Raw genomic sequence first — 23,210 nt, 5'->3', positions numbered from 1 at the left:
TACATATATATATATGTATGTATGTGTAGTTGTGAGTGAGTGTTATGAATGCATGGGTGTGAGTGTGTATGTGTGGCCCCTGGCCACTGGTCTAATGAAACTTGAGGGGGCCCCTCTGCAAGGTACTTGGAGGGGCCCTCTCCGGTCTCAATCAGGAGCTCGCCGGCCAGAGTACTGTGCTGAGGGGGCCCCCTGGAGCTTCGGAATCCCGCATTGAGGGGGCTGCAGGGGCCTGTGTTAACGCCACTGCCCCCGGCCCTCCTCCCTGCTAAAATTAATGGGCACTATTAACACTGTGCTCACTGGACTGGTCTTGACCTAGCGTTCCCTGTTGTCACAGATGGGTGCGATGTCACCCTCAGGGAGGCTGCAAGGGGATGTGTGCTGGCCTGAACTGCAGTTGTTTCATGTCCAAGCTTTGGGTTTTGATTTCTTTGGCCAGTGGCAGCACTCAAGTGAGCACACAGCTTTCTCTTCTCTCCCTCATGGCCTAACTTCATGCAGCATTAGTTGCCTGGCATGCTTCAGCTCCTTGTTCTTCTCATCGGATGGTAGCAACAGCAACAGTGCTCTTATTGGGATGGGATGTCACTTCCTGTCCATCGTCGGCAAACGTTATTTTGAACGGCATATGCATGCCTTAACCTTGAAATTATGGTTTTCACATGGGGGAAATGGCACTTATACTTTATTATCCTACAATTTAGACACCAGCTACTGCACATACCACACTTATGTAGGTGAGGTCTCCTGACAGGGCAAAACCTAATCACTCTAGCAAACCATGGGGGAAGGGAGCAGGACACACATAGCCCAAAGACCGCCCTGCCCAAACATACTGGGGTCCAACTGACTGATAGCCAACAACAAGAAAAGCCAAGAAGGCGGTCACCTCCTTTGTCCAATAGGCAGTGACTACCATGAAATATTGTTAACAATGCTTTTTTAGTGCTCTCTGCTTTTCTAATTAAGACTCGTAAGGCACTGGAATATTACCATTGAAAATAAACATGCTCAGTTGTTAAGTCACACATTTCATAATCACTTCCCAAGCCATGGGAAGTTTGGGATTCGACTATAAAAAAGTCTGTAAAATGAAAGGGGACACCTAAGTATTTTTAGGTAGGGAATCATTTTACTGATTTGTATATCATCAGGAAAAATGGCTATTGTGTGTGGAGTTGTTATTTATTAGTTAACACCATCATTTTCTAAAGACAGGAAAATATTTTTGACTGTTTTGGCTAGTATGGCAACATTATAATAGGTGGAAGGGTTTTATGTTGTTTATAGTTTTTTTAATTGCTTTCAGAAAAAAAGAGTGAATTTGTGTGAGATTGATGGTAGGACATTGTTGTGCTCTATAGAGACTGTCCTGATGATGGTTTCCCTCAGTGCTGAAGTTATTTTGATGAAAAAGCCTTGGAATTCCTTGCATTTAAAAATATAATGAATTGGGGGTGGTTCAGGGTGAGGTTTTTAATCTGAGGTTCATAACTTGAAATAGTTATTTAGATGTATTCAGAGAGTTTTTTACTTTTACATGTTATCTTTGCTTGCAAATGTTGAGCTTTGTAATGAAGGTGTCATTTTTCCTTTCTTCTTGATGGTCAAAAATTTCTTTACAAATTTCTTAGACTTCCACGCTCTCTCAAGCTTTGAAAAATCCTAGCATCCTTCAGATTATAACCATGGTCAGACTGTGCATCCATTACAAATGTTCTTTGTGAAAAAGCTCCAGCCTCAGTATCTGTTAGTGGCTTGAGGAGATGGGGCCTTCTAGACATTCATGCTATATCTATACACTCAGAACAGTTGTCTATCAGAATATTGATAGCAAAACTATTTTCTGACATAAATATTGTGGCTTAAATATCGTTTACAACTATCCCTCCCTTGGGAGTCGATTGTCTGCTACTCATTTCAGTAGGGTGAAACATTTGTAAACTATATTAAGAACTCAGTATTTTTGTCAGATAATATTTAGGACCTCATTATGACTCCGGCGTCCTCAGGACTACCATACTTGTGGTGGCAGTCTGATGAACAACACACTGCAGGACCTCTCCGGGCCAGCGGTCTGCAACCAGCTTAAATATGCTAACGGTGCAGCTGCCAGCACCGCCAAGCATATTATGAGTTTCCTTTTCACCGCCCTTTTCATGGCGGTGAGTCTGTCATAAAAAGTGTGGCTAAGAGGCCACTAAGGGAGCCCTAACAGGCTCCACTGCTGGATCTGTGCATGGGAGTGCATGCGGTGGGTGGCTCGTATTCTGCCCCTCTGAAATTGCACCCCCATTCCTGCAAGGTGTGGCATGCATGCCACACCATGCAGGATCATGCTGCAGGTGCTCTCACAGCAGTAGGCTGCATGTTAGGCTCTCCTATGAGCCTAACAGCCCGCCTCCATGAGACCACCACAGCACCACCTGCCAGCCATGGATTTCACTTGTTATGTGGTGGGCGGGCACACTACGGGCTTGGCAGTACCCTGTTGGCGCAGCAGTGGAGGGCCAAGAGGAGGACCACCACACTCATAATAAGGCCCTTAGTCTATACAATATTCTAGTTCTAGCCATCCACCACAACCAAACTCATTACCTCAGTGTACTGTGTGTATTAGTTTGTGTATTAGTTTTGAAAGTTCCCTCGCACAGGTCCATGAATTAACTATTAGAGACATGATGAGCTGTGGTCTCTCAAACACTCATGCACTATGATTCCAGGCTACATTATCAAAATGCAAAAACCAAACAGGTTTGGTGCCTTACAACAACTTTTGCTTCCTTAACTTTCATGCAGCCACCCTTTCATGACCACTGACAAAATATTTAGCCGAACGGAGAGTGTCACTTTTGAAAAAGTCCAGCCACGGCTTTATGAGTCATCAGATACACGAGAATCTGGGTATTCCAATAAATCACAGAGCATCAAACCATCATTAGCAAAACGTGTTCATTTTGCAAGTGTCTCAGTTATAACATCTATTGGATTGGGAGTGTCAAAATTACATTTTTTTCTCACAAAAATTCAAAGAAATTATGTGAAACTCACTTGGAAGTTGAATATGAGGACATACCTTACATTCAAAAGTCACTCAAGATATTGCCAGGCTAGTTTAAGGAGAAACTTTCTCCTCCAAAACATTTTCTGCTGAATCCCGTCTTCCTTGACCCTAAATTATTTGAAACTTCACACCTGCAAAATCTAATACCATGTCATGCAATTCATTAATTTTGCACCATTTCTCAAATGTAAAAATCAATTTGCTGGCCATGCCCAGGAGGTAAACCAAGAACTAGATGCATACAGAGATATTTCTTTCAAAATCAATCAATCAATCAATCAAAGACATTTATAGAGCGCGCTACATACCCGTGGGGTCTCAAGGCGCTGGGGGGGGGGGGGGTGCCGCTACTGCTCGAACAGCCAGGTCTTCAGCTTCTTCCTGAAGGAGAGGTGGTCTTGGGTCAGGCGCAGGTCGGTCGGGAGGGAGTTCCAGGTCTTGGCGGCCAGGTAGGAGAAGGACCTTCCTCCTGTAGTCGCTCTTCGGATGCGGGGGACGTCGGCGAGGGCGTGGTTGGCTGATCGGAGGAGGCGTTTGGGAGCGTAGAAGTTGACTCGGCTGTTGAGGTAGCTCGGGCCTTGGTCGTGTAGGGCTTTGTGTGCGTGGGTGAGGAGGCGGAAGGTGATTCTTTTGTTGACGGGGAGCCAGTGGAGGTCTCTCAGATGTCCGGAGATGTGGCTGGTTCGTGGGACGTCGAGGATGAGTCTGGCTGCGGCGTTCTGGATCCGCTGGAGTCTCTTCTGGAGCTTGGCGGTGGTACCGGCGTAGAGGGCGTTGCCGTAGTCCAGTCGGCTGGTGACGAGGGCCTGGGTGACGGTCTTCCTGGTCTCGGTGGGGATCCACCAGAAGATCTTCCGTAGCATGCGGAGGATGTTGAAGCATGCCGATGAGACGTTGTTGACTTGCCTGGTCATGGAGAGGGAGGAGTCCAGGATGAAGCCCAGGTTGCGTGCATGGTCTGTCGGTGTGGGTGCGGTGCCCAGGGCGGGAGGCCACCAGGAGTCGTCCCAGGCGGAGGGTGAGGAGCCCAGGATGAGGACCTCCGTCTTGTCCGAGTTCAGCTTCAGGCGGCTGGTCGTCATCCACTCGGCTACCTCTTTCATCCCTTCGTGCAGGTTGGCTCTGGCGGCGGCGGGGTCGTTGGTCAGGGAGAGGATCAGCTGGGTGTCGTCGGCGTAGGAGATTATGTTGAGGTTGTGCTGGCGTGCGATGGCCGCGAGGGGGCTCATGTAGACGTTGAAGAGGGTGGGGCTCAGAGAGGATCCTTGAGGGACGCCGCAGATGACTTCGGTGGCCTCTGACTTGTACGGTGATAGACGGACTCTCTGTGTTCTTCCGTCGAGGAAGGAGATGATCCATTCCAGCGCTTTGTCCTGGATTCCGACATTGCTGAGGCGCTGTACTAGGGTGCGGTGGCAGACGGTGTCGAAAGCCGCGGAGAGGTCTAGGAGGATGAGGGCCGCTGTTTCTCCGTTGTCCATCAGGGCTCGGATGTCGTCGGTGGCGGCGATGAGGGCTGTTTCGGTGCTGTGATTGGCTCGGAAGCCGGACTGTGAGGGGTCGAGGGATCCATTCGTCTCGAGGAAGGCGGCCATCTGCTTGTTGACGGTCTTCTCGATGACTTTGGCTGGAAACGGGAGGAGCGAGATGGGGCGGTAGTTCTTGAGTTCGGTGGGGTCCGCCGTGGGTTTCTTGAGAAGAGCGCTGAGTTCGGCGTGCTTCCAGCTCTCAGGGAAGGTGGCGGTGTCGAGGGATGTGTTGATGATGTCTCGCAGGTGGGGTGCGATGACAGCGTCAGCCTTGTTGAAGATGTGGTGAGGGCAGGGGTCAGTCGGTGATCCGGAGTGGATGGAGTTCATCGTGCGGATGGTGTCTTCGGTGCTGATCGGGGTCCAGGCGCGGAGGGTGGTGGTGGGGGGTGGTTGTTCGGTCTTGGTGTTCGTTGGTTGGTTGTTGAAGCTGTTGTGTATGTCCGCGATCTTGTTGTGGAAGTATGAAGCGAGGGAGTTGCAGAGGTCTTGCGATGGGGTGATGTCGTTGTTTCCTGCGCTGGGGTTGGATAGCTCTTTCACGATGTTGAAGAGTTCCTTGCCGTTGTGTGCGTTGTTGTCCAGCCGGTCCTTGAAAGCAGTTTTCTTGGCGGCGCGGATCAGCTGGTGGTGCTTCCGGGTGGCCAGCTTGAAGGTGGTCCTGTTGTCTGGTGTAGGATCCCTTCTCCAGACTTTCTCTAGGGCTCGACAGTTCTTCTTGGAGCTCTTGAGGTCGTTGGTGAACCACGGGGCTTTCTTGCTGCCGGACCTGCTGGGCGGGGTTCTCAGCGGGGCGAGTTCGTCCGCGCAGTTGCTGATCCACCTCGTGAGGTTGTCGGCGGCCTGGCTGGGGTTCGCTGAGCTGGCGGGAGGGTGCTGGCTCAGGGAAGCGGCGAGCTGGTCTGCTGTGATCTTGTTCCAGCTTCTGCGGGCGGCCTGATGCTGGTGGTGGTGGGTCGTCGTTCTCTTGAAGGTGAAGTGGACGCAGCTGTGGTCCGTCCATTGAAGCTCTGTGGCGTGGCTGAAGTTGATGTCTGTGCTGGAGGAGAAGACTGCGTCGAGTGTGTGTCCGGCGAGGTGGGTGTGGGTGGACACCAGTTGCTTGAGTCCAAGATTGGCGAGGTTGTCGAGCAGGGTGCTGGTGTTGCGGTCGTTGTTGTTCTCCAGGTGGAAGTTGAGGTCCTTGTCCATCCTGCTAGAGGACTCTTGTATTGGTCATTGTGCTCTGTCTGTGGACACTCTGCAGTGCATGACCGGTGGCTCTCATTAGCTAAGATCCATGAGACTGTTTCCCTTGCCAATCACAACTGAAGTAAGAATCCCCAAAATGGCATATTTCATAACCTTCTCCCAATGGCTGTGGGGTGAGCTGAGCCAAACTGAAAATAATACTTCCAACAACCCAGTAATGAATGGAGCTGAACAATGGTAAGCAATGACTGAAGGGTGCTTACCAAATGCCCCCCTCTCTCTACGTATTATTTTTTCTTTCTTACATGAGTTCTGCTTAGGTAAGAGGAGAGCTCTGACCACTGACATCAGGTTTGTGTGGAAAATGCCTCTTTATTGTAACAGGTGCACATTACAATTAACCTAGGCCTTTGCCTTACAAAACTACAATCTCACTATCCACAGTTACAACCTATTGTACTCTACCCCTCCTAATGTATCCCTCCCCTTTATAACAAAATAATACATCAACATTGTTTCTGATCATTGGCTGTTCGCATGTAAGTGATACCTCTAAAATCCCTTCCCTCTTTCCTACATCTATTAACCTGTTAGCCCGCTACATTTCCTATCTAAGCTTAAAAGTCCTGTTTCAACTAATCTTGAACTTGTCTACCAGATCCCCTTTCATCCTGAACTGCCACTGACAACAACAATAAACTTTGGTAAACCATGGCAACTTCTCAGCCAACCGCTAGCTAGAAAAAAGTGGGTGCTGACCCCCCATGGCTCCTTCTACCTTTTTCTGCCTCCCTCCTGATGCAAGTGGTAAGTCCCAGAATTAACTAACCTTCAGTACCTTCCCCATAACCAGCTTAATCTGCAACAAGTAAAGCTCAATTCCAATGAATGATAAATGGACTCCATCACTGCAGAAGAACTTCTGATCCTGATACCGGAGGTCTGACTGTTTCAACCTACCTATCTCTAAGTTCCTACAGAAAAAACACATCTCCTTATTCAATTTCCTCTTTGCCCTATCTATTGCTGCACTCCACACTCTCCTAGGTACAAACTCCCTCCAGATCACATGGCATCCTCCCCACAGAGCAAGTATCTCACCCAGGTCTGCCTTCATGCTTTCTACAAGTGCCAAACCTTTCTGTGCCACTAAGTCTTTTTCACCTAGATGAATCACCAGAATGTCTGGGCAATGCTCCTCCTGCCTCGAGTTTGTTCAAACAAGTAAGATGCTCTTGCCATCTAATTCCACCTTTACCACGCCACTGAATATTATATAAGGACACACCAAAACCCACATTTGTCCCCTGCCCTGATGACCTTGTGTGACGTTCCACCCGTTACATAAAGGAATGTCCTACGATCCATATCTGCAACCCTGCTGCCTAGGGGCCGGACAAAATATGACAATCCGTTCTGTAACTTATTAACAACGTTCCCTCCCCCTGACATAGCACCTAAAGCAGTTTGATGACCACTTGCCTACATCCATGATAGATTCTGGCTCCCAACCCAGCCTTCGTGCTTTGGTAGCCATGCCTATGAGAAAAGAATGGGTACCATATCCAGATGGATCTACACTGACCAATCTTGGCACCTTGTGCCTAACTAACAGCATCTAGAAGGGAGTGACAGGCAGACCCTTGTGATATCTGCAGATTTCCTCTATTATGACCCCTTTACCCATATTACCCCCAAGCAATTCTGACACTCTAAAGTCCCGAAGAACATCCAGGACATGAGTGCTGAAAATAGTGCCTACTCACTCTCTGATGTGCACACTGCTGAAAGAGCTCTCATCATGAGCTCTCATCATCTGACCAAAAATGTCTAATGTCAGCAGAATTCTCTTGGAATCTCGGCACCCTTTCTCTCTAACCCATTCTTCTAAAATATGTTTGCCTAGCTCGCACGCTGTCAGAGAGTACCCCCGAAGAAGTTTACCCATGAAAGCTATGATTTTTCCGCAATAGTCACCCTCAACTCTCCTTGTTCTATGAGGGACATCATGAATTGCACTACATCCTTCGTCCTTAGCCAGCTCCCCTTCTCCGCCTAGCTCCTCTGGCTAAAAATTCAGACCAAGCCTGAATTCAACCTTTCCATGTCGATGGTGCTATAGAACCTGCTACCAGCTGACGCATCCTTTCTCTCCTACAGACTAGAGCTCCCACAGCATCTGTGTCCAGCCAGCCCATGGAACATCTTCCACTGAGATTGAGACAAAGCATCCGATATGTCATTGTCCACACCTGGCATGTGTTGAGCTCTAAATATTATGTCATGATGTAGGCATTGAATGCCAAAGACCCTCAATAATTTCAACAACTGTGCATCCTTCACTCACTATCTGTTGACAGCCTGTACCACGGACAAGTTGTCCACCCTGAAAGGCACATTTTTGTGAGACAGCTGATCCCCCCCCAGAGCTCCAGTGCTACTACTAGGGGGAAGAATTCCAGAAACGCAATGCTGCGGCCCCTTTGTTTCCACTGCTGCGGCCATTCTTCTGTGCACCAATGCCCTTGCCAAAAGATGCCAAAACTTGCACCCCCTGCTGCGTCAGAAATGATCTGGGCATCCCATTCTACATCTTCTAAGGATGCTATTGGGATCCCATTAAATGAGTGTAGGAATGACCCCGCATGCATAAATTCTCTTTAACACCTGCTGAAAACCTGAAGTGATGAAGGGAGAGTGTGCAACCTGTTAGTATCCTCCCTGGGCAGACCAATCGGCAAGCAAAGTTTTCAATAGCAACTGCACCCCCTTTACCAGGACTTTAGCCTTGCTTAACATTCCGCCCAGCAGGTGCTGCATTTTCTGTTTCTTGTCTTCCGGCACTCTGCCTACCAAAGCCTGAGAATCGATCTCAATACCCAAAAAAGATAAGACTCTGCTGGGACCTATTGTCTTCTTTGGTGCTAAAGGCACGCCTATGTAAGCTATGAGCACCTTGAAACTGTCCAAAGCACACTGGCAGTCAGCAGAATTGGGCCTCCCTATGAAGAAGAAATCATCTAAGTAGTGAGTTACCAAATCATTGTTGGTGTACCACGTGAACATCCACTGAAGAAAGGAACTGAAGCACTCAAAAAGAGAACAGGAGATCGAGACGCCTTTTGGCAAAACTTTATCAACGTTCCAACTACCCTCAAACTGTATGCCCAGCAGGTGAGAATCAGCAGGGTGTACAGGCAGCAAACGGAAAGCCGAATTAATGTTGCTCTTAGCCATAAGCATCCCCGGTCTTGCTCTAGTCATTAATGAGATGGAACTGACCTTGCTCTTTTTTGGGTACCACCCTGATTGGTGACACGATTAAGTGTTCCATCTGCCACTCATCAAATTACCCCGCCATCCTCCTTTCTCTGCTCTCCGTTCTCAATTTTTCCATCACAAGTTGTTTGTGCTCTGATGCTGATTTCAAATTGGTGGCCCAGTACAGCAGTTTCGGGTGCTCATATCCCAACCTAAAACCCCACCTAAAATCTTCCAGCAGCAACTCAGCATCACCATGCTTAGCGTGTCCAATTTAAAGGTGTATTAGCCTTCCCTGCAGGTCCTTGTCCCCGTCGTCCCTCTTTGTATGTGTTACCCTGCCCATATTGGTACCCCCATGCTGTTGACCACCCCGACACCCTGCTGCCGTCGATACCCCCTGTACCTGGTACCTCCAACAAACCAATTGATCAGGGAATGCTTGCCTGTACATTTTGAACACTTGTGATGGCATTTGCAGAATTCCCTCATACAGACCCCCTTATTATAGTCCCAGCATGTACCAAAATGGTTAGTTTGACCCTTTCTTGACACTCCCACTCCTCCCCTGGTGGGGTGACCCTGAAAGGACCGATATGTGATTGGCAGCCCTCTGGCATTCAATAGCAACTTTCCAAACTTCGTCAGACCCATCGTAGGCGAACAGATATCTGGGTCTAGTTTCCTCCACTGTGCTTCTGGGTCAACCGCCGTGCGGACCCTGAACTCCTTGTCATATTGTACCCAGGCACACCCTCCGTAATTGAACTGTGCCTTCCTTATCACATCCATGTATTTGAAAAGAGCTTCAGACCTCTCTGGGTGCTGCTCAAAATAGACATATGAGGAAAGCAGCCCTCCAATTTTCAATGGTTACCCGTACTCTCAGTCTTTTGGAAACTCTAGCTCCTCCTCTTTTGACCCCTCTTTAGACCCAAGCTCCCTATGTAGGTGCTTCAACATTTCTACATATTCGCCCATCAAAATCTTCTCTTTCATTGTAAGCATGAGGTGCACCCCTAGTGGTTTAAATGACCCAATGTAAGACAACTTTTAAGCTTCACTTCTATACTCTCCATCTTGTATGTCTTTGAGGAATCCTGTTGTCCCTCGCTTCTCAACCCTGACCGCTAGATAACTCCTACCTCCTCCTTACTAGCCTACTGACCTGTTTGCCCTGTAGATGTTCCTTCCTTTTTGCCTTTCTGTCCTACCCCGCAGGTGTTTGTTCCGCTAAACTGTCATCTGTGCCCACTCCAGAATCTTTATGTAGAGACCCTTCCAGAAGCGGACCTCTCTACTCCCCTGAGGCTCCTTCGCCTCTATACCCATGGATACTATGCAAGAGGGGTAAGCACTGCTACGCAACACCTTACTTGGTGCAAAGGTTGGTGAGCTCTCAGGAGTCCACTGCTTCACTATCCTCTCTTAACACCAGGCTCCGCTCTGACCTTCCTGATTTTGCTGGGTGCCGTACTCCTACAAAATGCAAGTGGCAGAGCGATCAGAAGAGTCCCCACCATCCCTTTTTTCAACAATACAGCCTTTTCTGCCTGAACTTCATCTTTGTCTCTCAAATCCCCTTCTTCCAAGATTTGACTGTCCTCAACCTCTTAGTCAAGCAAAGTCTGCTGGCTTGCATATACCGAATCCATATTCTGTACATCCCCCTCCACAGGTTTCCGTAATCATAACCCTTCTTGCCCAAAAACATCCATACTCAACTAACGTTAGGAGGCCACATCTCGCCCTCCCCACCGGTATAAAGATGCAGGGCGCACTGTCCTGTGTTCTCCTGCCCTGGAGGCTGCACTCACCCCTTCCAGGTGTTGCACTGCCGAGATTACACCAAACCTTCTTGGGGCAGTGGTGTCGCTGTCCATTGCCGCCCTCCAGCCGGCAGTCCGGGACCACGCTTTCCTTTCTCCTTGTGCTCGATAAGCCGCACAAGGCTCTGCCAAGTCAAGCTCATTTTGACTTGTGCCAACCTGTAAAAAAGAGGAAGACAGGCCCGGTGTGCTGTGTAAATAACATGCTCACTGCACTCCCTGCTCTTGAACCTCTGATTCTGCCGCTAACCCACTCGCTCCCTGACCCTGCTCCAGTAACAACTGGGACCATTGGCTTAACTGAGGTGTACTCTGGATGGGGTCCTGTACCCCCGCGAAGTGCCCACCTTACAATATACTTTAATGGAGGGTCTTACCACCCAGGCATCACTCAAACCTTCTGCTAGGGGCTCCAGTTGTACTGTCCCCACTATCTCCAACACCTGTTTGTCATCCTTGCTCCTAAGCAAGCGCAGGACAAAGCTTCTGCAACAATTCCTCTCTGTACCCCCTTTGGCTCCCTGCCCACCAATATTTCAGCTGATGGGGCCCTGTACCCCCTCCATCCCTCCGCCCTAAGCTCCTGTACAGCTAATAGGGCCATGTCCAACAATCTGAAACTAACCCACTGATTAGTGTTCCACCTGGTAGAGTGTGTGGCCCCAATCCCTTGCGCATACTCATTAGCTGGTGTCTCCGCGTGCTGCTCACATGGGAGCTTATTGAACACCTCCCTAAAATCTACTGTCTCCTTAGGGACACTTGCCCCCTGGCCCTCCTGGCCTGCTCCCTCCTTCATCTCTGCTGACACTGGGCCCTTGGCATGCACAACAGCCCGCTCCGGGCCTTCCTTGTGTCTCCCAGCCACAGCCCTCCTCCCCCTCCCCTTCTGTAAGGTCTCACGACCGTTCGCTGCAGCCCACACCGTTTAGAAATACTTGAAGCCATTTCTGCCTCACCGGACCAACCTTTACTAATGGCCTGGGCGATACCGCCTCTCATTCGGCCTCAGCCTCTCCCATGAATGACACATGTTGGACCTGCCCCTGGCTAATGGACAGGCCTATGCTGAGACCCACTGCGCCCCCCACAAGCCCCAGGGAAGCCGCCTCACCCTCAATAGCCTGCCCTTTACATGGGGCCACTCTTCCCGTTCCCTCACCTGTCATCGATTTTCCTGCACCAGGGTCCGGCGTGGTGGTGAACAGACCAGCACTGCTGATGCGACCCCACTCGTTGCCTATCTACTAGAGTGACTGCTATTAAGCGGCACCCATCCTGCCAACAGATCTAGGCATCCCGCAGATACCAGGAGCTGCATCGCCTTGCACCACCAGCTCGTCCGGGGAAGCTCCCTCCAACGCCATTTTAGGAAGTGCTATTGTCAATTAATGGAACCTGCAGACATAGTAATGTCATTAAACTGCTCTGACTACTAAACACGATTCACTGGAATAAACTACCCTACCAGCCACCATGCCATCAGATAAAATGGTGGCTGGCACACAAAATGCCTGGTTTCATAACCTTGGGCTACCAAGTAGCCCCAAAAGAAGCCCAAATCCCAGAGCAATCGTCCAACTGTTCCACTTCCTCAAAATACCCGGGGCGCTGACCTCTCTCTGGTTGGCTGCCCCCCAAATCCTCCTTGGCAGCTTAAGTTATCTATAGATAGACCTAAACACTACAGCGCAGACATCTCCTTTAACCTGTTTATACCGTGCATATATTATATTGAAACTTCAGCAGGATTTCAATTTTACTAGAATAATATTAGTTACTGTATTCAATGTATTTATGTAAATATTTTGTTTACAATGCTATGATTGTTCCATGTGTGTTTCTAACAAACAATATAATTATTCTGTAATTGAGGTAAGTAAATCATCATATTATTTTTCAAACTTTTCTAGGGAAAGGAGATGTGTTCGGAGACGTATTTTGGAAAGAAACCACCCTTGCTCACGCATGCGCCAATGTTCGAGCGCTGACTTACTGTGATTTACACATCATTAAACGAGAAGCCTTGCTTAAGGTGCTGGACTTTTATACAGCATTTGCAAACTCATTTTCAAGGAATCTGACACTCACCTGCAATCTAAGAAAGAGGGTAAGCATGTTTCATCGTTCTTCTCGTGCCTTTCTTTTAAATCATGTTTTTATTTCTTTTGCAAGCATAAGTAGACATGGCTCCAGACTTCCAAACGGACTGAGTGCGCATGCATGTATTGACGATTTGTGCATACCGGACATTCACAGAGAATACAGACTAGCCATTGAGTCATAGAAAAGAGCACTTTTCCCCTGGGAGGACCAGCATTCTAAGACACATGTATTTTCTTCTGCTAAAGGGTAGGATTCAGGGGCACAACTAGTCCCAAACTTTAGGGGGAGGCTAAAACTCCCAGCCATGCCCAGCACGAGCGCTGGTGGCTGCCATTACGGCAGTCTTTTATGCCGCTCTACTCCGCCATATCCTTCTTCTCAATGAATTCCCTCACTACCACTCTCCAACAGTGCACCTCGTCGATCCATATACTGTGTCTGATGTACATTTAATTTTTTTATAGTGCTACTCATAGTTCACTCGCACTCAGTTCTGTGATCTGCATGGTACGCATTCTTAACCCTCTGTGCTACTTCACAAAGAGCCAAAACTGCAACTAGACAAACTTCTGAACTCTGACTAGTAGGAAAATTAATCACCAGAGTGTGCCCTTTGCCTCCTGTGCCACTCGTTTCCCCCTCGTTTTTGTGCCCCTTCTGCCTTCTGTGCCACTCGTTTTTTATTGATTTTTGTGCCCTTTTCTGTGCCCTTTTTCCTTCCGTTCCCTCCGTCGTCCCTCACCGCCCCCGCCGCTGTGTCCCCTGCGGCCCCGCCCCCCTGACTGCCCACTGCCCATTCTCTGCCCCCACCTCCTCTTCCCTCCCACCTCCCCATATATGCCGGCCGCTGCACGGCGAGGAGAGAAACGCTTGACCAACCAGGTAGGTCGCTCCCCCTCCGCACAGTTCCGCCTGTGTGTTCCTGCCCCAGCTGCCACTGCTGAGGAATTGTAAGTTGTTCATCTTCCACCTACTGTTTTACTGTATTGCCTGTATTTTCTTTGTTGTGTCTGTGACTGCTGTTGTCTGTCTTCCCCCACTGCCTGCACGTGGTCCTTGCCCGTTTTCTTACCTTCTGTACCCCTCGCTGCCCCCGTGTCTCTGCCCGGTTTTCCTTTCTGTACCCCTCGCTGCCCTGTGTCCCTCTACCTGGTTTTTCCCTTCTGTTCCCCTCGCTGCCCCCGAGCCTCTCTGCCCGCTTTTGCCTTCTGTTTCCCAGCTGCCCCGTATTTCTGTGTCCTTTTTGCCTTCTGTGCCATTTTTTTTCACTGACTTCTGTGCCCTTTGCTTTCTTTGCCACTCGTTTCCCCCTCGTTTTTGTACCCCTTCTGCCTTCTGTACCACTCGTTTTTAATTGATTTCTGTGCCCTTTGCTTTCTGTGCCACTCGTTTTCCCCTCGTTTTTGTGCCCCTTTTGCCTTCTGTGCCACTAATTTTTTATTGATTTCTGTGCCCTTTACTTTCTGTGCCACTCGTTTCCCCCTCGTTTTTGTGCCCCTTTTGCCTTCTGTGCCACTCTTTTTTTATTGATTTCTGTGCCCTTTGCCTCCTGTGCCACTCGTTTCCCCCTCGTTTTTGTGCCCCTTTTGCCTTCTGTGCCACTCTTTTTTTATTGATTTCTGTGCCCTTTGCCGCCTGTGCCACTCGTTTCCCCCTCGTTTTTGTGCCCCTTTTGCCTTCTGTGCCACTCTTTTTTTATTGATTTCTGTGCCCTTTGCCGCCTGTGCCACTCGTTTCACCCTCATTTTTGTGCCCCTTCTGCCTTCTGTGGCACTCGTTTTTTATTGATTTTTGTGCCCTTTTGCCCTATTCTGTGCCCATTTTCCTTCTGTTCCCTCCGTCGTCCCTCACCGCCCTGCCGCTGTTTCCCCTTCGGCCCCGCCCCCCTGATTGTCCTCAGCCCATTCGCTGCCCCCGCCTCCCAGCTGCTCCTCCCTCCCACCTCCCCATATCTGCCGGCCGCTGAGCGGCCGCGCCGCTGGCGCGCCAAAGGCAAGCCCGTCTGCGCCTGTCCGCGCCTGGACCGGTCCCAGCGCCAGAACCCCTGGCCCCCGCTCCCGCCACAACGACCACCGCCGCTAGGACGCCAGCACACTCCACGCCCTCAACCCCGGACAGACCCACACCTGCTTCAAGGCCGCTCCGAAACGCACACACGGTCCCTTCACCTGCAGGAAGTGCAGCTACACCAGCCTCAGAACCGACGAACCACCCGCCAAGAATTACCGCACCCACCTGTGATGCATACTACTGAACACCCACTCCACGCACAAACACGCCATCGAGCTCTGGGACCTGCTCGACACAACATCCCAGGACGTTGCCTTTCTGACAGAGACCTGGTTGAACGACTCCTCTGCACGTGACATCGCCATAGCCATCCCAGATGGCTACAAGATCACCCACAGAGACCGCACCAACGGGGTCGGAGGAGGAATCGCCATCGTCCACAAGAACAGCATCAGGGTCGCGACTAGCACTGATGACGCGCTTAGCACCGCCGAACACATGCACTTCCAAATCCACACAGACCCCAACTCCACCCTCAGAGGCACCCTCGTCTACTGACCCCCCAGACCCCACACCCAGTTCAGCGACTCCATCGCCGACTTCATCAGCACGCATGCCCTGACCTCCACCGACTACATCCTCCTCGGAGACCTGAACTTTCACCTTGAGAACAACAACGACAACAACTCCACAACCCTGATCAATAACCTCGCCAACCTCGGACTAAAGCAACTCATCAGAACGCCCACCCACTCCGCAGGCCACACGCTCGACCCCGTCTTCTCCTCAAGCCTGCACGTCTCCATCAGCCACACCACTGAACTCCTCTGGACCGACCACCGCTGCATCCACTTCACCTTCCAGAAACCCACCACACACCACCGCACCCAACAGATCCCCCGCTGCTGCTGGAGCAAAACTGCCGAAGACCAACTACATGCAAACCTCGCTCTCAGCCCACCCACCGAACCCTCCAACACCGACGACGCTGCCCACAGCCTTATACGCTGGATCAAAGACTGCGCCAACACCCTCGCCCCGCTGAAGAAACCCCCCCACAGAGACACCAGCAAGAGGGCCAGCTGGTTCACCCCAGAACTCCTAGCCTCCAAGCAATACTGCAGGAAACTAGAGAAGAAATGGCACAGCGAACAAACTCCAGACAACCGCGCAGTACACAAGGACGCCATCCGCAACCACCACCACCTCATCAGGGCTGCCAAGAGAACCTCGTTCAAAGACCGCCTCGACAACAATGCACACAATAGCAAGGAGCTCTTCAACATCGTGAAGGAACTCTCCAACCCCAGCTCCAACACCAACGACATCCCGCCGTCACAAGCCCTGTGAGACTCCCTTGTCACCTTCTTCCACTGTAAGATAGCAGACATCCACGACAGCTTCAACACCCAGACCGGCCCAACAGACAGCAATACAACAGACCCTCCGCACACCATTGACCACGACCCCCTGCTAGCCTGGGCCAACGTGAGCATCGATGGCACCATCAAGGCCATGAGCACAATCCACTCTGGCTCTCCGTCAGATCCCTTCCCGCACCACGTCTTTAACAAAGCAAACAGTTCCATCGCACCCCACCTGTGCAACGTCATCAATCTCTCCCTCGAGACCGCGACCTTCCCAGAGAGCTGGAAACACGCCGAGATCAACGCCCTATTGAAAAAAAACCAAGGCTGACCCAAGAAACCTCAAGAACTTCCGGCCCATCTCTCTGCTCCCCTTCCCGGCCAAGGTCATCGAGAAAATTGTCAACAGACAGATAACCCGTTACCTCGAAGAAAACAGAATCCTTGACCTTTCCCAGTCAGGGTTCCGCAGCAACCACAGCACCCAGACTGCCCTCATCGCTGCCACCGACGACATCAGGGTCCTGCTGGACAATGTCGAGACCACAACAATAATCCTCCTAGACCTCTCTGCCGCCTTCGACACCGTCTGCCATCGCACACTACGCGCACGCCTACACGCCGCAGGGATCCGAGACAAGGCGCTGGAATGGACCACCTCCTTCCTCTCCAGCAGAACCCAGAGCGTCCGCCTCCCCCCATTCCGGTCCGAAGCCTCCGAGATCATCTGCGGCGTACCCCAGGGATCCTCCCTCAGCTCGACACTGTTCAACATTTACATGGCCCCGCTTGCATACGTCGCCCGACAACACGACCTCAACATAATCTCCTACGCCGATGACACTCAACTGATCCTCTCCTTCACCAAGGACCCTTTCACCGCCAAAGTCAACCTCCACAAAGGAATGAAGGCCGTTGGCGACTGGATGAAGACCAGCCGTCTGAAGCTGAACTTGGACAAGATGGAGGTCCTCATCCTCGGCTCCAACCTTTCAGCCTGGGACGACACCTGGTGGCCGACGGCACTGGGAGCAGCACCGACACCCACAGACCACGCACGCAACCTGGGAATCATCCTCGATTCAACGCTCTCAATGACCAAGCAGGTCAACGCCGTCTCCTCCTCCTGCTTCAACACCCTCCGCATGCTCGGCAAGATCTACAGATGGATCCCGACAGATATAAGAAAGACAGTCACCCAGGCCCTCCCCAGCAGCAGACTAGACTACGGAAATGCCCTCTACACGGGAGCCCCGACCAAGATCATCAAACGACTATAACGCATCCAAAACGCCTCAGCACAACTGATCCTCGACATACCACGCCACGGCCACATCACCCCCCACCTGAGGGACCTGCACTGGCTCCCCGTCAGCAAGAGGATATCCTTCAAGCTCCTCATCCACGCACACAAGGCACTCTACAAGACTGGCCCAGCCTACCTCAACAGACGGCTCTCCTTCTACATCCCCAACCGTCAGCTACACTCCGCCGACCTCTCACTCACCACCGTCCCGCGCATCTGAAGAACAACCACCGGCGGGAGATCCATCTCCCACCTCACCGCCAAGGCATGGAACACCCTCCCACTGAGCCTACAACAGACCCAAGACCTGCTGACCTTCAGGAGGATGCTCAAGACCTGGCTGTTCAATCAGTAGTGCCCCCCCCCCCAGCGCCTTGAGACCCTCGCGGGCATGTAGTGCGCTTTACAAATGACTGATTGATTGACTGATTGATTTATTGATCTTGATATTTTCATTGTTGCCTGAAAACTACCTGATGCACAAGGAAGTTCATGTGCTTTAAAACCCAATTTTTTTTTTAAACAGCGACCCATATCAAATTCAATGCCATGGCTTCACCAGTCACACCGCCCGAAAGCCAGCCCTGCATCCATCTATGTGGCAGGACGAGCATTTCCAGAAATGGGGCGAGAGCTAGCCTCATACTCATTATATGTGGATAAAGATCTATGTAGGAGGTGGGGTGTGATACTTTCACCAAATTCCAGAAAGTAAACATTTTTTACAGATTTCTTGCTGATGATTTAAGGGAAAGTAGACTCCTCCACTGAGAATGTTTTGAAACTTTTGGGATCAAATTTTCTAAAACGCTGCAGACCCTTACGGCATTCATGAAATATTCCAGTACTTTCATGGTGCACCAGGGAAGCCAGGCCTTTCTAGGAATATATCTCATTGTTTTTCAAATATCTAAAGTCAGAAATTACTTTCACTATACAAAGGTCATCATTTTTTCATGGGTGAACCCCGTATGCCAAGATGTGCATTCAGTATGACAGTGCCAGAAATGTACCATGGATACTTCAGCCACAGCCATGGGTACCTCTAAAAATCCCCTCCGTTATACAAGGGTCAGCATTTTACCATTGACACCCCCTATAAAAAGAGTACAGGAAATCCCATGACAAGAGTTACCACAATTATCAGTTCTAACATTTTTCTATGGATCCACCCCCTATGCTAAGAATTACGTACTTCATGTCAGGGCCTTTGGCCTGATGTGGCGGCGCTTGTTCTGTGTCTCTGCTTCTGGGTATGACTGGGCTAATAGCTTTCTCAGTTGGTCAGATTGGGTCCCCACAGCCAATGATGATGCCGTAATAGAAGCATGTTAGGGCCTTCAGTTTGCCATATTCTGTTAGTGCCCTTGTCCATAAGGCAATAATAACCTCCAGTATGCCAGACCATCAGCAAACCTGCATGCATAACACACATGCAGTGACACACACATCCTCTCACACACACATTCTCACTATAATTCTTATACTTTTTTGTACATTTGTACTCTGTCACACTCACACACTGACACACTCCCACTTTCATTAGTCAATCTGCTTTTATTGTGTTAGAAAAGATTGCCCTGCTGCTTCTGCTATACCTGCATTGCCTTTTAGTGAAGCCTAATAAAAACATTCTCTATACACTATCTTTAAAATAGCTGTAAGGTGCTTATATTAGGTTTCTCATGTAGATCAAGCTGTTTTGGAACTGAACTAATCCACATTCAAACATGTAATATCACATCTTCCAAATGATCCTATGAAATGCTTGACTTCTTCGGCAACCATGGATGTTATCCTTTAACACTTAGGGGTCCATTAGGATGTAGGGCAGATCGCCACCACCCGCATGGCGGTGGCAATCCGCCCTACATCCTTCCCCGCCTGCCACCCATATTCCCCCCGCCATATTAGTGTGGTGGGGGGGACCCCGGCAGATGGAAAGACTGGAAAAGGGGCTATATATGGTGGCGGTGTCTGCTAGACACCGCCATCCATATTAGCATGGCAAAACCAAAGGAGATGATGGACGGAGTGTTGAACAATGCAAGCACTCACCCCCAGTCAACTGATCTGGGTTTAATCCATCATCATTCTTTAGCTCACTCCGCCACCCCAGTGCAGACATGGCCATATGCAAATCAGTCTGACCCTTTGCCTCATGGGAACAGTCCAGCCCGAACTGCCAAGCCAGGTCCTCCCTGGACCGGAAACAAGCATCCTAGGATCAGTCCTAGGAGGTTCTGCCTTGAGGTCAACGAGGGCTTGCGATGCGAAATGCAGTGTTGAGGATGCGCCACATAGCTGGGGCGATGTATTGGTTCTGAGGAGCTTTGAGGTGGTGATGCAGAGCTCGACATCGTTGTTGAGGTGGCCATCGACAATGGATGCGAGCGCCTGCACCGAGTATGCATCACACAGTGGCAGTTCTAATGTGGCGATGAGCTTCGATGCGAGTCTTAACGATGATTGTGATCCATGCAGCAACAACAATGCGTCGGTTCTGCTCTGGGTTGCGCCACCCAGCACCCAGTGATAATGCCTGACCTTCCTGCCCATGCAATGGGAGAGAAACTCAGTTAACTTCTTCAGACCCTTTGGAAATGGTCAGCATCTCCTGGTAATCATAGATGAGTATTCATGTTTCCCCTTGGTATAAAGACTTTCCTCGACAACTTATGATAATGCCATAGAAAGGCTGGATGACATCTTTGGAACCTGGGGTATCCCTGAGATCCTCAAGTCCAATTATGACCCACTCTTCAACATTAAAAGGTCAAAAGAGTTTCTTGTAGGACTCAATGTCAAACACCAAAAGAGTACATCTCTCTGGCCCCAAGACTATGGTGTAGTCGAAAGATTCATGGGCACCCTAAAAGGGTGATTCAATGAACGTCCATGGAAGAAATCTACATAAGCCAAGCTATGTGTCAGTCCCTTCGGGCCCATCGATCAACTCCTCACTCTACAATGGATGAGAACCCAGCTACCTTGTTGTTTGGGAGAGCCATCAGAACAAAACTACCTCAATGGTCAGCTGATAGGTCAGTGAACACTGACAAACTTTGTGTCACTGATGCCTCTCATAACAGGAAAATGAAAGAGTAAGCTGATCAGAGCCGACATGTCCAGGAGACTGGGTGGTGGTATATCAGAGACAGAAACTAAAGAGAGACACGTCATTCACCACCGATGGTGGCGCTCAAGGCACTTGAAAGTCCGTCACTCTGGACACATCACATTTCAAACACCTACCTCGTCACTCGCCAGCTCATCACACTACCTTGGAGGCGATCACATCTCCAAGTTTGGCTCCCGAGCCTGAGTCTGTGGCTCTGTTACTTGAGCTGGTAGACACTCTGTTGCCTGAGCTGGTAGACAAGTGAGAGCTTCTTGCAGACTGATTGAGGAGATGTGATTTAAGTGATGTCTGCCACTCTTTATTTAACAAAGGGGGAGGTTTAGCATATTGATGCAATGCACACTAGAACCTTTTTGGGTGGACTTTGAACAGGAATTATGTGATATGCGGGGGAGCTGTTAAGGTGTGATTATGAGAAGTATGACATAATGGGCAAAGCATTAATGAACGTTGGAGAATAAAAATATGCTCAACTGCAGCTCCGGTGTGTGGCGTAATCTATTTGTATGCTCCAGGACTGAGGGAAATGCTACACCCAGGTGTTCCACTGCTACAATGTGATTCTACCAGTCCTTTTAGGTGCTGGTATTGAACCACAGTAAAATCAACCATGCTAGTTTCCTTAGGCTGTAGCCGGTGAGTGATGTTTAGGATCTCAGCTAGGGGAGTACACACACCTTTTGGTGCTCTTGCTTGCAAGTAATCACTCTTTTAGGCACCAACTAAGGTAGTTAATTATGTTATTACGTGGGTGATGCTTAAGACCCTCGATCTCTCATTAGTTTTTGCAACCTAGGGGCATATTCACAAGGAACTATCGCCGAGTCAACGGCACTTTATCGCAGCCGAAGTTGCGATAAAGTTATCGCCCCATTCACAAGCTGATGTTAACAGCCCACAGCAGCAGTTTACCCGTGATAGCAGCCACAAAAAACATCGCTACAGAGGCCCCCCGCAACTATCGCTAATGAGATGCCGAGTGGGCATTCCCATGCCAAAAGCCGCAACAACATCACACCTCAACATTCTCAACGACCAGACAGAACTGCGATAAAAACACAAAACAGGCGATAAGGCGCGTTAGCACCAGGAAATCTACACCTGCTCTGACCTAGTGCAAAGTCGAACGGCAGCCTGCACAACAAAAGGGAGCAAAGCCCAGGGTCACATCGGAAGGGCAAAAGATGCCATGGAGCCACCCATCATGCGGCCTGGAAACCCAAGGGTGCCACAACACCCACCAACACCACCCCAGGACCACAACCCACACCCGGAAACCCCCCCCGGACCACCACAGACGCAGCCCAGACAAAGACAGCGGACCCACAGGAAGCCTACCAGCCGCACAGACCCAACCTCTGACAATGTCACTGTCCACCACAGGCTTCAAGGGACAACCATCCCATGCATCCTGACCATCATCGCCCAACAGGCCTAAGGCACCAACACAGCATACAAGCAACATCCCACCCCACACCAATCTGCTGGCTTGGTTGCACCTGTTGGCCCCTGGCACCCCCCAACCAACACCCGCCAGAGTGGGAGGAGTCTCACTGCCAGCCACATCCAAGTCCCTCCCTCCTGTACTGGACATCACCATCATCCTGATACTCCAGTCCCCATACGTCCAACACAATGCGCAGGTCACGCTGGAGACCAAGCAAGGACCATACGTCATAGCAGGATGTACGCACATATTGGGGACAATCCACAGCACACATGTCCCATCTGTGCCCCCTGGTGACACAGCACACAATCACCACAACAGAAAGCGCACGTCCGACCCCAATGTGAAGGCAACAACAGAACACAGTGGAACCTCCAACAATGTCGCCTTCAAATACACAGCCAGTGTGCATGATTCCTCCATCCACCGACAGTCCATCAGGAACCAGCGTTTCCAGGATGGCACCAAGGGAAATTCACAGCCCCTTGACAAGTTCCAAATGAACACCTCACTCACCTCAACTCCACAACCATGCAAATCACAACTCTGTCAATGCACACGTCACAAAATCACAACCAACATGCACAGCAACATGCCCACCCACCAGACACGACAGAACAACTCACAATGGTTACCTGGCCGAGCCATGAACATGAGCCGTCAATGGCATGGCACCTCAGCCACACAACAGCCAAATGTGGGGAGAGGTGGCAAATAGGAATGTGTGAAGGATGCAGTAGTACCATGATTGGGAAAGTACACAACGCAAAGAGTGGCGAAGATGTGCTGGACAGACCGCAATATGCAGCACACACCCATATCCATGGCGACATACACCTCTGGTGTATGGAGTGTAGTGGACAGTGGACGCAACCATGTCACCACAGCCAGTGGGAGACCACGTGGAAATCTTGCCTATAACCCCCCCAAGCGTGACCAGAGTGGAATGGCCCAG

At 50.1% G+C, this 23,210-nt stretch overlaps 1 protein-coding gene across 2 annotated transcripts in view; it reads left to right on the top strand.

Annotated features, from left to right (window-relative positions):
• Window positions 1-23,210, top strand: part of KCNH5 (potassium voltage-gated channel subfamily H member 5) — an 825,104-nt gene that overhangs the window by 756,551 nt on the left and 45,343 nt on the right. For both annotated transcript variants that reach the window (XM_085626196.1, XM_085626195.1), the window contains exon 11: window positions 12,791-12,987. In XM_085626196.1, coding sequence (XP_085482322.1) covers window positions 12,791-12,987 — 197 coding nt within the window. The remainder of the gene's footprint in view (window positions 1-12,790; window positions 12,988-23,210) is intronic.

This window comes from Triturus cristatus, chromosome 9, assembly GCF_964204655.1.
Source record: "Triturus cristatus chromosome 9, aTriCri1.1, whole genome shotgun sequence".
Lineage (NCBI taxonomy): Eukaryota > Metazoa > Chordata > Amphibia > Caudata > Salamandridae > Triturus > Triturus cristatus.
Note: the sequence above shows the minus strand (reverse complement) of the source record. Positions and strands in the feature narration are given on the sequence as shown.